Here is a 16699-nt window from a genome sequence, read left to right as displayed (position 1 = left end):
ACCTTCTCAGCCTCAGGGCAAGTCAAGTCAGCCAGAATAACAGCCTTCAGCTGTTGATACTCCATTCTGCCAGAAGAGAACCATTGCGCAATACAGAGGTCCTATGATAGCACTTCTTTCCCAAATCCTCCTGCTTTTTTTTTTTTTTTTTTGGTAAAGAGTCCACCCTGGTTGTAAAGAACAAAGTTTTTATTTATTTATATTCTCAAAATGGAAGCTTTTTTTGTTGATTATAAAAGTAACATGCTTGCTACAAAAATAACAACTATTACAAAACTGTATTAAATATAAATAAAAATTCCCCACTAATCACACTCCTCAAAGCTACTCACTTTCATAATTTGGTGTATCGCCTTCACAACATCTATGCATAAACATATTTTCACATGTTTTAAGTTTTTAATGTAAAATGAATCATCACTGACTTGTTCTATAATCTAACACCTCATGTGTGTCTCCTTTACTCTCAACACTCACCCTGATCACTTCTGTGCCCGGATGTAGGAGTTTCTCCATACCAAGTACCTCCAGCCCCACAGAAGACACCAGCTGGTGTCCTACAACGTACCTCAGTTCTGCCACTATCAGCCTGGAGATGGCATCAGATCCCACAGGGTCAGGGGTCAGTCCCACAAGACCGCCGCACCCTACCCCTTCTTCAGATGCCAACTAAGTCCAGGCTGTTACCTCTGCTTTTGACTCTGGCTATAAATTGGAGGTCCCCACGACCTCCTTCTCCGGTTCACTTAATTTGCTGGAGCGGCTCACAGAACTCAGGAAAACAGTTTACTTACTGGATTCCCAGTTTATCATAAAGGATATAACTCAGGAACAGCCAGGTGGAAGAGAAGCATACGGCAAGGTATTTGGGGACACAGTGCTTCCATGCCTTCTGGATGTGTCACCTTCCTAACACCTTCACTTGTTCACCAACTCAGAAGCTCTCTGAACCCCATCCTTTTGGGTTTTTATGGAGGCTTCATCATGTAAGCATGATTGATTACATCACTGGTCTTTAGTGATTAACTCAACCTCCAGCCTTCTCCCCTTCCTAGAGGTGGGACGGTGGGGTGAGGCTGAAAGCTCCAAACACTGACAACCAGACCTCATCTTAGGAGCTTTCTGAAAGTCACCTCATTAACTCAGGTGTCATTGAAAGGGATCTGTTAAGAGTAACAAAATACAGCTTTACCTCTTATTACTTAGGAAATTCTAAGGATTTTAGGAACTCTGTGCCAGGAACTGGACAAACACCAAATATATATTTCTTATTACAAATCATATTATCAAATGTGCTTAATTGTTATATTACAGGCATTTTTCCACATCAATGCTAAGATTTATGTTTTTAATGACTGCATTGTACACTATTGCAAAAATATGCCAGAAATGTTCAATATCATTTCCAAAATTATGAATGATGCTGCAAGACATCTTCATGTATGTACATGTATATATGTATATACACACACACACGTATATTTATCTATATATATCTATGCACGTCTCTTATAACTTTCTTAATATAAATGACTACCCCGAAAATAAGACATCGCTGGACAATCAGCTCTAATGTGTCTTTTGGAGCAAAGATTAATATAAGACCTAGTATTATGTTAATTATATTATATTATATTATATTATACCTGGTATTATATTATGTTATGTTATATTATATAAGACTGGGTCTTACAGTAAAATAAGAACGGGTCTTATATTAATTTTTGCTCCAAAAGATTCATTAGAGCTGACTGTCCGGCTAGGTCTTATTTTTGGGGAAACACGGTAGAAGAGAGTCAGAGGTTTAAAGCCATACCGTTCAATATGGTACTCACTAGCCTCATGTGACTATTTAAATTAACTAAAACTTGAAATATAAAAATTCTGTTCCTCAGCTATACTAGCCACATTCCAAGTGCTCAACAGCCAGATGACTGTTAAATGTGGTAGCCAATGGCCAGTGGCTACCGTATCGAACAGTGTAGACATAGAACATTCCTATCATTGCAGGTTCTATTGATAGCCCTGGTCTAAAGAAAAATTCATGTAAAAACTTGATACCTGTATGCTATAGAAATGATGTAGCAATGTAAACTTCCAACGTGAGTTCCTATATGTCTTCTTGTCAACATCAGATCAATTTTCTGATCAGATAGATGAGACAATGTTTTAATTTGCATTTAAATTATTAGGGCGGCTGGAAGTCTTTTCATATTTTTTTTTGGCCATTTGTGTTTTTTTTGTTGTTGAATTATCTGAACTTTGTCTATTTTAAAAGAACCAAGTTTAAAGATCTTCTGTTCCCAAAGACCTTATAAAACCAAACCCTATGTGCAACAAAGAGACATTTCTTCATCTGTTTTGCTGGTTTCCTAATAATTTCACAAAGATATTTATCAAAACAGCAAACAAATCGCTAACAGAATAGTACCACAGATAGCTAAAGGCAGTCTACACACTCATAGGCCGTTTCCTCACAGTGGAGTCAATGGTTTACATTTCTATAATAACGGGTATCACTGTCGCATGCTATTTCTGAGATATTGTTATAAATTTTCTTTTTAAAACTTTATTTAAGTGTGTTTTTCCAGGACCCATCTGGCTCCAAGTCAAGTAGTTGTTTCAATATAACTGTGGAAGGCGCAGCTCACAGTGGCCCATGTGGGGATTGAACCCGCAACCTTGTTACGAGCACCGCGCTCTAACCAACTGAGCTAACCAGCTGCCCCTCAAAGTTTTCAATTAAGCTATGAAAACATATGGTTTGATATAGAAAATATTTGTATTTTAAAAGTGATTGTATTTACATGCAAGTCTGGAACAGGAAAAACCAACCTATGGGATAGGAATCAGAACAGTGGTTCCCTGGGTTGGTGGGGCTGGGAAGAAGGGATGAATAGGAAGCACATGAAGGGAGGTTCTGGCATGATGGAAATGTTTTCTTGATACGGGTGTGACTTACACAGGTATATACAGCTGTCAAATCTCACTGAATCGTACACAACAGAACTTAAAAAAAGAGTTTCACTACATATAAATTGTATCTCAATTTTTAAAAGGAAAAAGTTTAAAAAGTATAATGCTGCTTAGAATATTAAATTTATAGGCAATAAAAACAATTTTAAATACTTATTAACTCACTTTCTGAAAAATCATTTCCCTAACGTTATCGAACAGCACCTGATTTAATTTTCTAAGCCACTTCTGCTGAAGTAGTTGATGAACTGGGCTCATTTCTGCCCTTCATCCTCCTCTCCAGGCAGCACGCACTAGCACAAAAACTAAATTTTTGTGCTAGTTAGCTATGTTAAAACCAACAGATTGAATAATGAAAAGTGCCGAAGGAGAGAGACAAAGGTGTTCCTCGCCATCTCATGCTACCTCCCCACTCCTCTGTCACTGCACATTTATTATCTCAGGCCATTACCAATCTATCACAACCTGTTCGGCGAGTGAGCTCTTCAGAGGCTAAGCTACAAATCTCATTCAAGTTCTCTGCCGACAAGGTCAGTTATTACGGTAACTTCAGATGACCTTGCTTATGAGATCAGAAGGAAGGATATGTGGAGGACACCAAGACTTATGTCCAAAAATGAAGACTTGCCCAGGTAAGGTGGTGGCCCAGAGGCCAAGAAGCAGGAAGGTATATATTTTGTTATGTGCTTTGCAGGAAGACAGCTGTTTTTGTTATTAAATTCTACGTTATACTTTCTTTGGTTTTGGAATCACACAGATCTGGGTTTGAGAATCAGTTCTGCTATTTTTCAGATGTGTGATGCTGGGCAAGTTACTTTACTAGAGATCTGTTCTCTTATGGTGAATGCTAACAGTGGATGTCTTATAAGGCATGCTGTAAAGATTCAATGAAAACACAAGTAACATTTTAAGCTCAGTGGCTGGCACGTTAAAGATACTCAACAAATTATAGCTACTATCATATCCAATTCTGTTCCTTGAGAACGCTGTGTAAATGATACAGGCGCTAGTTATTGACTTCTGTAACCAAACCACCACCAGGATAGTCAGGCATTTTTTGCTAACAAAGGATTAATATAAACAGGTAGCATTCCATAACTCTAAAGTCTGACTAAAAAATGTCCATTACAAGAATTTCATCAGCCAACCATAGGGAAGGTCATAAAAAGAAGCTATAATGTATATGCACACGTTAGAAAATAATTACAAGATGCACACAGGAACTCAGGAAAAAACGGGAATTTCTTTGCTAAGCAGAGACACTCAATGCTTCCTTGTCATGCTACTGATGTATCTCAGATCCATCACTACTAAAGCAACATGGACACAGAAGGGCAAGTTCCTCTTTACCACAAATGAAGCGGTCTATCACAGTGCCAGCCACATGCATTCATTTTAGAAAGCAGTTCCTGTGGCAGATCGGGCCCAATAAATAAAACGTTTACCTGTTTCTCTTCGTCTGGCATGTCTTTTTCCAGTTCTATTAGGTAGTCTTCATCTAGTTCAGAGGAATTCACATCATCAGCAGGTTTGTTCTCCACCCTGTCCACTCCTGGTTCCTCCTCCAGTGAGGCGCTGCAGTCGTGAAAGCGCTCCTCTGCTCCCTGGTCCTCCTGGCCATGCGCCTCTGCATGCCCGAGCAGCTGGCTCTGGGACTGGTGATCTTTGGAATTAGAAACCGGAGGGCGAGCACACTCTGCTTCCCGCGGATCCGTCACTTGCAAACCACTGAACAGATCCTCTGGAACCCTCCCGTTTTCTGACTTCTCCCCCATGCTAAATCAGTGCGGGAGGTGAAGCTGGCTCTGGGAAAAGAGACGGCATGTCAGCTAGTGGTGCTTACACTAAAAAACAGTCCTACCCATCACGTGTAAACGGATTTCTGCACCAAAGCCCAAAGCACACCCTAACCTCCTTTCATTAATAATATATATATATATATATATATATATATATATATATATATACACATGTCGTCATAAGCCCATAAACAATGCCAAACATCATTCTAACTTGACATCCCTTACAGACTTCTTATAAGCAACCAAAAGAGATCGATCGCAATACGATTCTTCCACTTTCCACGTCTCGAATTCTATTGGGATAGCAAAAAAGGGACAGAAGCTAAAAGGATGGCAAGACAAATGACGCGGCCCTAATCTTTATTCAGCACGAACAGCCAAGTCGTACATGAGAAACTATGGCCTGGCTTTCCAGAACCGCCACACGCAAGTCAAGAAAAAGTTTCCGGTGGCGCTCCACGTGCACTCCCTGCGCCAACGGTGAGCATCCCCTGCGGCCCAACCCGTGCGAGGGAACGCACGCAGGCGGAGGGCGAGCCCGGTGCCCACGCCCTAGTCAGGGTCCCCGTGGGCGTCAGACGCAGGCACGCAGAGTGGTTCTCACCGCGGGCTGCTCCGCAGAACACTCGGGACGCGTCAGCAAGTACTGCTGCCCAGATCCCACCCCGCCCAGATCCTCACTTACTGGTCTGGCCTCGGGCTAAGGTATCTCTATTTTTAAAAAGACCCCCCCCAGGTGATTCTAACGAGTAGCCAACCGAGAACCCCTGCGGTGGAGGCTGAGTCAGACCGTCAGCAGCCCCACCCTTCTGGTCGCAGCAAAATCAAGCCAAGGACCCGGGTGTCCAGACAAGAGCCCGAATTCACCCAGCTCTTCCCAAAGAAAACTTAAAACAGCAGGATCTTACTGCGGAGACCTCGCCTCCACAGCAATGTTTTCTTTCGCCCCGCTCCCAAGTCTACTGGAAAACGGCAAGAATTGAAGGCCCCAGGATTAAGAAGGGGCTACCCCTCGCTTCCCCACAGTTCGTCCCCTGGCCTCGTCCCTCACCGCCAACGAGACAGACGCAGACAGCTACTCACCGCTTCCCCGCTCCTGGCTTCTTCACCTTCCTAGCCTCTGAGATCCTTTACTTCCGCTCCGTCAAATGCACTTCCGTCGGCGCCGACCAATGGCATCACTGTTCGCAAGGCATCCTGGGAAATGTAGTGGAAGCCTCGGAGAGAGGGCGTCGCGGGCGCTGTGTGACGTCATCGTACGGCCTGAAATAAGAGTGACGGTTGCCATCTTGGGTTACGGCAAGACTCCACGTTAGCACATAGGAGAAAAAGGAAAACAGAAAGGCTGTCTGTTTTAGAAAGCAGTTCCTATGGCAGATCGGGCCCAATAAATAAAACGTTTACCTGTTTCTCTTCGTCTGGCATGTCTTTTTCCAGTTCTATTAGGTAGTCTTCATCTAGTTCAGAGGAATTCACATCATTTATTCCTTCACTCTGCCCTCTCTCATGCTGGTATAGACGAATCCTGAAGCATAAACCTTGTCCAAAAATCAAGTTTTCCCTCTAATGGTTCTCGAAGTGTGACTTTCAAGGGTCCACCACTAGATAGAAACAGTTTTTATAATACTGTTATTTGCCTTTTCCATACTCCTTTTCTCATCAATGTACAGTGGAGTTTTCCAGAGGCTATGTGTCAATGTGATAACGTAATAGATTGAATGCAGAAGGTGCTATGAGAATCCAGCTGTCTTCTATTAAGCGAGAGATATGCAAAAATATAAAACAATGTCTTCTCATATATATATATATATATTTGTTTTGGAAAATAGTTATGTTATAAAAAGATTATTTATGTTAGCATATAATAGGTGTATTGTTATCTTAAATGAGTTAATACTAAAACTTTTTAAGTTTAATTTCTAATACAGTAAATATTGGTAGGTATAACCCATATAAACAAGCTTTTGTGGTCCTCAGTAATAGTTAAGAGTATTAAGAGGTCCTGGAACCAGAAGTGAACTGTTGCCCTATACATTTGTTCAAGAAATGTTTATTAAGTACTTATTAGACCCCAGGCATTGTGCTGGGGACACAGAATTGAAATATCCCTTAAGGTAGCCAGACAGGTAATCATCAATGACATCAGAGTGTTAGTTTTCTGTAATTCACAGAACCTCTTTCCCCAGTAGCTGCAGGGACTTTTTCAGGGGGGACGTCAAACTTGTTTTTGGAAATTATGTCTAAATGAGGTTATACATAGTTATATTTTGTGTAACACAAAAGCTTTAATATGCTAAAATTAAACATTGAAAATGTATCAAAAAATTTGAAACCTTTTAATGTTTCTTAATTTTTAAGTACAGCAAGAACTTCAAAAAAATGTCCTACCGTGTTTCCCTGAAAATAAGACCGGGTCTTATATTAATTTTTGCTCTAAAAGACGCATTAGGGCTTATGGTCAAGGGGATGTCATCCTGCAAAATCACGCTAGGGCTTATTTTCCGGTTAGGTCTTATTTTGGGGGAAACATGGTACCTGTAAGAAGCACTGTTGATTAAATTCTAGTGTAATAGAAAGGCTGTGAATTTTGAAGCAAAACAAATAAAAAAAATAAACTTGAGTTACAACGTCAGCCTTTTTACTTTACTAGTTCAACTTTGGACAATAATTCTGGTACCTAGCATCTATTGATTGTGTGCTTATTAGGTGCCACATGCTGTAAAATTGCTTTGGGTGGACTTATTATTTGAATTCCAACTCTGGCTCTGCCACTTGACTAGCTATGTGACTTTGGGAAAAGTTACTTAATGCTTCTAAGCTTTAATATATAAATTTACCTCATACTAAAAATTAGGGTGGGTAACAATGGTACCTCCTTCTTACATTTGCTGGGAGAAAGAAAGGATGTAATCTAGAAGACAAAGAGCACAGGGCTTGGCACATAGAGTTTAATGAACGTTCGAGACAATAATGTGTGACAGGCCTTATAACAGTAGCTGGGTACAGGAAACCAAACAAGACATAGGCCCTGACCTCCCCCATTCCCAGGAACTCACAGGCTAGTGGGGTGTGGGGAAGAGAGAGAGAAGCACTGCTACGCTTAGAGGCAACACCAAGCCTAGATGAAGAACTCTTCTTTTTATACCAACAGGAACCAACATCAAATTGGTCCAGTTTGGTAGGTCTTCACTAATAAGATACAGGCACACCTCAGAGATAATGTGGGTTCGGTTTCAGGCCACTGTAATAAAGTGAGTCATTATCTTTTCTGCTGGTAGAGGGTCTTGCCTTCAATTTGTAAAAACACACATCTGTGAAGCTCACTTAAATGAGATACACCTGTATTTGAGTTAAACTGTTAAAAGGGGACAAATAGTTCATTAAGAGGAAAAACACAAAGGCTGAAGGACGTCATGAAAATATCAGGAGCATTTTGGGGAATGTTTATCTTATTTGGAAATGATTTAGATAATGAATATCCACAATTTAGTGTACCTTAGTATAACTTTATCTTATTTACATTTATTTAAATTATTTGCTTTAAACAATTATGCTTGGATTAGACATTAGACATTAAACAGCTAACCATCTCGTTATTTTTCTTATTGACAGATTTTGTAATATACAGATAGCCTGAGCTTATTTGATCAGTAAACCCAGGTAGAGAAAGTTGTACGTTTGCAGTACACTCAATATTGACAACTCGGAAGACACGCCTGTTTTTATTAAACCAAAAAACTTAAACCAGCTTTTATTTATCAAAAATTATCCCAGATCATATGAACTTGAAAAACATTTGGGTTAGTTCCTAAGTTTCTGAGAGTATACTTAATTTATATAGTGCTTGTTTGTCTTTAAACCAATGGAATAGAGGGTTTTGTTTTGTTTTGTTTTTTTGGGGGGGAAGCGGAACAGGACTTTATTGGGGAACAGTGTGTACTTCCAGGACTTTTCCAAGTCAAGTTGTTGTCCTTTCAGTCTTAGTTGTGGAGGGCGCAGCTCAGCTCCAGTTGCTGTTTCTAGTTGCAGGGAGCGCAGCCCACCATCCTTTGAGGGAGTCGAACCAGCAACCTTGTGGTTGAGAGGACACGCTCCAACCAACTGAGCCATTATGAGCTGAACGGAAGCTCAGGTCAAGTTGCCGTGTTCAATTTTAGTTGCAGGGGGCAGAGCCCACCATCCCTTGCAGGACTTGAGGAATTGACCTGGCAACCTTGTGGTTGAGAGCCCACTGGCCCATGTGGGAATCGAACTAGCAGCCTTCGGAGTTAGGAGCATGGAGCTCTAACCGCCTGAGCCACCGGGCCGGCCCTGGAATAGAGTTTTTACAAGTTAATTTTGGTAATACCATCCAGAGGTAGGAAAATATCACATATAGCTTTATACATAGACATACATAAACGTACAGACACAGATCTTTAAAAATTTTTAGCCAGTTTCATGTACCAAACTCAAAAGAATCGTTAGATATAAATTGTGTTTCTGGCAGATGGACTAAGTAGGTTACCTGCTCAGATGGCCAGTCTTTTACTGAAGATACTTATTTTCGCTTTGTGAATATCCTTTTAGAGCTATTTTTGGAATCAGTTTTTCCTTTAAGAAGCTTCTGCATACCAAATAATGCATTCTCCCACAGGTTTGAGATTCTCTCTTTTCAAGGGTACCTGTTGTGCAGGCTGTAATGAGGGGTCTCAGCTCCCGCTCCCCACATAAGAACGCAGGATATAGTGAGGCCAAAAAGGACCACCCACGGAGCCAGAGGTAGGGGAGTCATACCACTATAGTCTCACTGGAGGCTGGATTCACACGATGTGCGACATGCTGTCTGCTTTTCTGCCAACCGACCGACTCCCCACTTGCTAGCTGCAATCCTCCTCTCTGCAATCCGCAATCCACACTCCGCCACTTGCTAGCTCAGCCACCATCTTCTTGCCAGGCCCCCATTTTTCTGCTAGCGTAGCCACAGCAGTTTATTAGTGGCCAGTGGCTCACTGGTTACAGCTGACAGCCAACTAGCCACAGCTGATGGCCATCCAATCACAGTTGATGGCCATTTACTCCCTGAGCCAGCACCTTTCTACGTGAGGCCGAGAGCCTGGAAACTACACTCCTGGCTCTGTCCCTACAGTGGAACATATCTTGCCTTTGGGTTCCCTAAAACATCTTACCTATGAGGGGCCCTGTTTTCCAACAGGTATTCCAAAATACCAGGAATTGTGTGTTTTCTCCTCTTTTAAACAGGATGGGTGACTTAACTAGAAGCTTCAACAAACAGAAACAGATACCAGAAAACAAAACAGAAATAGACAAGCCTGCACAATAAAGTTGGGGCGCTCAGAAGGCACAGAGAGCAGAGCTTGGATCCAAGAGAGACTTACCTAGAAACCCCACTTTGGCTAGAAAATAAGTGAGCGCAAAGGGCTCTGGGTACCAGCATCTGGTTTGCTCAGCAGCCTGGGAGTTGCAGGGTTTTCTCTTCTTTGGGCCCCTGTTCAGGTGCTGTGAAACGTCAAAGGTTCACAAACAGCCAAAGAAAAACCCATGAATCACTGAAACAAGAATTAGGAAAAATTTACTGTGCACACACCAAAAAGACAGTTTGCAACCCCGGAAGCACTCAAGCCAAAACACAAACCGAGGCCTAGGAAGGAGGTGTTACAAAGCAGCTTATATAGGGAGGGAGCAGTGACTGTATCCTTCCCAGTGATTGCAATAAAGTAAATTAATGATGGAATGGTTTTGTTTGCTCAGGGAACCGTCAAGGCTGCTCCCCAATTGCTTTTGATTTTAACAGTAAGTAGCTGGATGTTGAAGTGCAGAGCACAAAGCAAGAAACACATTTTTTACAGATGCAAGCACACCAGTCAGTTCCTGGAACCATGGAGCTGTTGCCTCTTAGTGCTTGAGGCGACTCTGTAAAAGGAAAAGAAAGGTTTTTCCTCTAGAGGGCAGTTCTGTTGTTATTCTCCGGGACAGAGACCTCGTCTGTCTTGTTTACAGTTGTAAAGGATCCGTTTTCACCTGGGTGAAGGACGCTCTTTTAGGCATTAACGGCCAAAACAATGGGTTATTCAGTGCTCTAATGAGTTGCAGAGATCTGGAACTCTAATGAGTTCCAGAGGCTTCTGGAATTACCTTATAGAATTGTTGTAAAAATTAAATGGTGTCATGGCTTCTCTAAAACACAGAAAGTGAAGTGCTTGGAAAGAACGAAAATACTTTAATATTAACAGTACTTAGCACAGTAAGTGCTCAATAAATGTTTGCTGTTATTGTAATTATTATTATTAATTGAAGGCCCCACAGTATTGCCACTATTATGATCAATTATTAATAGTAAGAGTAATCTGATTATTCCCAGTGTTACTAATGATAATCAGTAATATTATTAATAGTGATAATATTTATGACGCTTTCATTCACACCCCAGACAGCGGACTGAGCCCCGAAGTTTGTTGAAAGAATGGTTGCTGAACATGAATGAATAAATAATGAATGAATGCCCAGCATCAGACTAGCCCCTGTGCTGGGTACAGCAGTTAATCAGGAGAGTAGCAAAGGAAACATTTTCTCTTTGCTTTTCTTTCAGGAGCAGCTGGGAGATTTCTTAGTGGCACCTGCCAGTGCCTCAATCAGTAAAGAAGCTGCCCACTTGGTCTGTGGCCAGCTCTGTGCTGGGAGCAGGGCAGGGACTAGGGAGAGGTAAGTGGCTCTCAGCGTGGTGGGAAGTGATGAAGGATGGAAGAGAAGGAGCCTTAACTCGAGGGTGGTCCTTGGGGTCACTGGCACGACAACAGGATTGCTGTCTCGTATGGTGATTAAGAGTGTGGGTTCTGGAGTCAGACAGCCTGGGTTTCAATGCCTGCTCTGCCTCTTAGCAGCTGTGTGATTTGATCTTGGAAAAGTCACTGAACGTTGATACCTACTTCATAAGGTTTCATGAGGCTTCAATGAGAAAAGAAACCTAAACCGCTTCATACATACCCTGGCACAAACTTAAAATAAATTGCTTTGTGGAGAATCTGCAGGCAGAGATGAAAATCACTTCTGCCTCCCCCATGGCTTATTATGCATACACTGTTCTCAACTTTAATATTTGGGAGGCTCTGTGTGTCTACACTCCCTGGAGCTAGAGGTTTAATAAATCTATGCTATGGAAACAACCGAAATGCCCATCAGTAGACGGCTAGATTAAGAAACTGTGGTACATTTATCCAATGGAGTATTACGCAGCCATAAAGAAGAATGACACCTTACCATCTGCAACGATATGGATGAACCTAGAGAACATTATGTTAAGTGAAATAAGTCAGACAGAGAAAGACAAATACCATATGATCTCACTTATATGTGGACTCTAAAGAATAGAATAAATGAACGAACTAATCAGAAACAGTCTCAGAGACATAGAGGAAAAACTGAGGGTTGCTAGATGGCAGGGATGGGTGGTAATGAGGGAGAAGGTGAGGGGATTAGAAAGCACCATCGGTAACCACAAGATTGCCACGGGGATACGAAAGTCAGCTTGGGGAATATAATCAATAATGTTGTAAAGATTGTGTAGGGTATCCGATGGACACTTGTCTTATTAGGGAGACCACTTCAGGGATGGTGTAGATGCCTGATCACTGCACTGTACACCTGAAGCTGAAGCTGAATAATAATGAATGTCAACTATAATTATATATATATGGTTACAAGAAGTGGAGTACAGCATTAGGAATAGAGACAGTGGTAATGGCTGTACGCATTGTCAGAGGGCTAGTAGATTGGGGGAGGAGGTTTATCACTTTGTGAGGGGTATAAATGATAAATGTCTAATTATTACAGTGTTTTGTACACATGAAACTAACAGAAAAAAATAATAAATCTATGCTAGACTGACTCAGTCCTTTTTGAGGACTGTTCAGCTAATGAACATACATGAGTCAAGGGTTGTCCTCATTATTTCACATTTGTAATTGCAGGTAATCCTTACCTGGCCTCCCTGATTTCACCTTTGTTTCCTATAATTCCTTCAGCATTCAGTAACCAGCCTGATCTTTTTAAAACATGAATCCTGTACAAGTCTTAACCATTTTCATTCGCTTCCCACTCTGATTAGAATAAAATCTAAAATTCTTTATTGTGATCCATAGGTACATGTGACCTGGTCTCTGCCTACCTCTCTGACCTCATCTTGTACCACCTTCCCTCTTGGACACTATGCTACCCTCTGTTCTGAAAACACAGTATTTCCCCCATCTCCACACCTTTGTGCTCAGTGTTCCCTCTGCCTGATGCTGTTCACAGTTCTTCCCATGGTTTGTTCATTCTCTTTCCTCAGGTCTTGCCTCAGTTCCACTTAAGTAGCTCACTCTATTATTTCACCATGTACATCTCCTACATATCGTTGATCACATCCGTTACAATCTTGATATTTATTAATTCAATCATTATAACTCCCCCCACTAGACTGTAAGAGCTACAAGAACGGAGATTTTGCCTATCTTCTTTGCTGTGAGATTCCCGAGGGCCTTGCACGAAAGGCACACAACTCTTACATAAATGGATGACACTGGTAGGTATTGTTATTGTGAATGAGAAGACTGTGGCTCAGAGATGTTAAAAGTTGTCTCCAAGGTCATACAGCTATTAGAACAGCACAAGGACATAATGCCAGGTCTAACCACAAAGTCTATGTTTTTCTAAAGAACAGAAGGGATGGGCAGATATGGCAACCTTAACTGCAAAAAGGAGCAGTGTCCTTTGAGGGTGATCTATATCTATGAAAATATAGACAGATATGTACTTGGCAGGAAAACTCAGCAGTTTTTCAGTGTCAAGCAAATGGCCAAGAGCCTGGTTGAAAATAAGGCTTTTAATGCTGGTAATGGATGGATGAAGGTACCATATAAAATGGATACTGACAGTCTCGGAGGCAGTCATCCTGAGGATTGCCAAGGCAAGCAGCCTGCACCCACTAGCCTGACTGCCCAACCCCCCTTTGCCCTCAACCTTGGTATTTGGACCAAGAAATGGAATCTGTGCCCCAACCACAAATGGAATGACTGAGCTAGCACATTTTTTCCCCTGGGACTCATCAGCTGGACCAAATAATTTATTCTGAGTTAGGAAACATACTTCCAACCCTCACTTTTCTGTATTAAATGTCAGTGGCCATTTGAAAGCATAAAGCATCGTGTTCATGATACACAAAGCTTTGCAAGTTCAGGCAGTGGGCCAATTTTTGTCCAGTAGGTGGCCAGGGCAGGAGTCAGAAGGAAAAAGAAGCCAGTTAGGTGTCAAGCACCACGCTGAACCTTTTCATCTGTCTTTCCCCTCATGTAACCCTCCCAGCTTCCCTTTGAAAGAGAAGGAAATATTTTCACTTCAGAAAGGAGACTGGTTTCTTTGTCATCCTCTGTTCAGGTCAAAGCAGAGGCAGTGAATATTTGGGGAGCTAAGTAATCTACAAATTCCTCAGCAAGAAGCTGAGTCCCAGGATTCAGATCTCAGCATGAAGGTCCCCTCTCTGGGGACTCACATTTTACAGAGGGTATCTCTAACCACACCCCACTGCTCCCATTACTCTTTCATAGCATTTCATTTCACAAAGCATGGCACTTGAGCAAATATTTTCAATTATTATATTCACCTCTTATTTGTCTTTTCTTCTAGAGATAAAGTATAATAGAGTTTTAGAGTAAAAGTTGACAAAATTTTCCTGTAAAGCTCCGAGTCGTACATATTTCAGGCTCTGTGGACTATATGGTGCTCTGCTGCAACGGCTGGACTGCCATTGTCACATAAAAGCAGCCCTAGGCACCATGTAAATGAATGAGAGTGTCTATGTTCCAATAAAACTTTACTGACAAAAGCACACATCAGGCTGGACTAGATCGGTGGGCTGTAGTTTGCTGACCCCTGTTTTAGAGCATGGATTGTGGCATCGGGCTGGCCAAGACGGAATCCCAGCTCAGCCCTTACAAGTCCTCTAAACTTGGATAAGCTCCTTAACCTCAATAAACTTCTGATTCCCTCTCTGTAACATGAGAATATTAACTAGTCTTCTTCTTGGGTGATTGGGAAGCGTAAATGAATTAACATGTCAAATACTTAGAACAAAGCCTGTCTTGTGTAAAGATTGTAATGTTATCAACACTAGCCTTTACGTTCCACGATGGCAGGGCCACATCAGTTGTCACCTGAGTGCTCGGCTCAGTGCCTTGCAAAGAGTAGGCAGTCAAGAAACTCTCGTCAACAAGCGAACAAATAAATGAATGATCTCTGACTAGGCCTTAGAAAACCAGCATTTATGCTCTGTTGTTGTTGTTGTTGTTTGAAACATAAAAGTAGGCTTTTCTTCTTCTTTTTTAGTAGCATAAAAATTTCGCCCAAGCCTAACTTAGCTGGGTTCTCTATACAGTCTGGATCTCAGCATCAGACTGAAATTCTCTCAAAGCCAGAAAAAAGGGCAGCTTCCACTGCACAAACCAAACATCCTCTCCAACAAAAACATCCCAGAGTATTTCCATAAGTCCTTGGGGAAACTGATCAAAATACCAGTTTGTTTAGGAAGCATCTCTCTTGGCCAAGCTGACTACCTCACAGCACCCTGTGTCTTTGAAGTCAAGACTGAAAGAATTCAATAACACCTGAATTACTGAATTCAGTAACGAGGTCCTGTCTAAAATATAATTTGGCAAATAAGGTATTTGTAGGTCTTTGCTATTTAAAACATTAATTATGGCCCCCTCAGCAGACTTCTTGGATGAATAAATATTTAATAAGTATTCACAAATATTTTAAAGGCACAGATTATGAAGGAAAGAAACCAACTTTCCCAACTTTTCTGTCATTTGTCCAATTATCCCTGTGTTTAGAGATAGCAGAAGAAATGACTTGTTGATGTAGGACTTTTTTTAACGATGGTATTTTAACTCAAGCTTTTCAAAGAGCCTAGGACAAATAAAGCTATATGACCCACTGGTGAAATCTCATTTTATCTCCTTGTGTTCTTAAGTACGTTCATGCAAGTGCACGTAAGGTACATTTTCCTCTTTATCATTGAATTTTATACTACTTCAATCCCTATCTGGCATTAGAAAATATATGGCTGTAGCAGGACACTAATATGGAAGTAATAGAAAAAATACCAGCATCTCTGGGAAATAGGGCTAAAGCTGAATAATTTAAAAATACTCAGCCTTTACTTAGCACTTCAGAAACTGACCCTTTGTAATTGAGCGTGCATAAGTGTGCTTAATGTAGATTACTTCAGTTCTTCTAGCAGCTCTGAGTTAGACAAAGCATGCATTTCCCCCATTTTACAGAAAAGAAAACTGAGAGCTGGAGGAAATTGAGAGCTGAAGGGACTTGTTCAGGATGACCATGATAGCTAGTGGCAGAGTTTCATTTGCAGCCAGGGAGGCAAAGAGATCTCATAGCACAAGAGTTTGTCTCATTTGTTCCATGGGCTCCTTTGGCAGTCTACTGGAACTAATGGACCCCTTCTTAGAGAAATGTTTTTTAGTATATAAAACAAAACATACAGGATTATAAAGAAAATAAATTATATTGAAATAAGTAACTGAAATAGTAAACATTTTTGTGACATAAATCATATTTGTGAGATATATGTATATATAATCACATCAAATATGGTAGGTGTAATAACTACCATAATTTTGAGGTAGTGATAAGCTAAAACAATATTTTAACATATCTGAACAACTATAATATGCTACAAAAAATCTGATCCCTTTTGGTGAAAAGTCATGGGTTCTGCTAATATTATTGTGGTGGTCTGTTGCCTACAGCCACAATAGAAGAAAATGTTAAATTTTAACTAGAGGTTAGTGAAAATAAGAATACAATATTTTTCCCTAACCAAATTCATGACTCCCTCCCTTGAATTTTATCCATGGCCTCATTGGGGT

The 16699-nt window shown here is 41.0% G+C and overlaps 1 protein-coding gene across 1 annotated transcript in view; it reads right to left on the bottom strand.

Moving 5' to 3' along the window:
• TTC1 (tetratricopeptide repeat domain 1) overlaps positions 1-5937 on the bottom strand; it is a 34525-nt gene extending 28588 nt beyond the window's left edge. The window contains exons 1-2 of the mRNA XM_081035501.1: positions 5862-5937; positions 4422-4781 (exon numbers count right to left, since the gene is read on the bottom strand). Of these exons, the coding sequence (XP_080891627.1) occupies positions 4422-4751 (330 nt within the window). The 5' untranslated portion in view covers positions 4752-4781; positions 5862-5937. The remainder of the gene's footprint in view (positions 1-4421; positions 4782-5861) is intronic.
• Positions 5938-16699: the final 10762 nt, after the last annotated feature.

The sequence above is a fragment of the Rhinolophus hipposideros genome (assembly GCF_964194185.1).
Source record: "Rhinolophus hipposideros genome assembly, chromosome: 23".
Taxonomy (NCBI): Eukaryota; Metazoa; Chordata; class Mammalia; order Chiroptera; family Rhinolophidae; genus Rhinolophus; species Rhinolophus hipposideros.
Note: the sequence above shows the minus strand (reverse complement) of the source record. Positions and strands in the feature narration are given on the sequence as shown.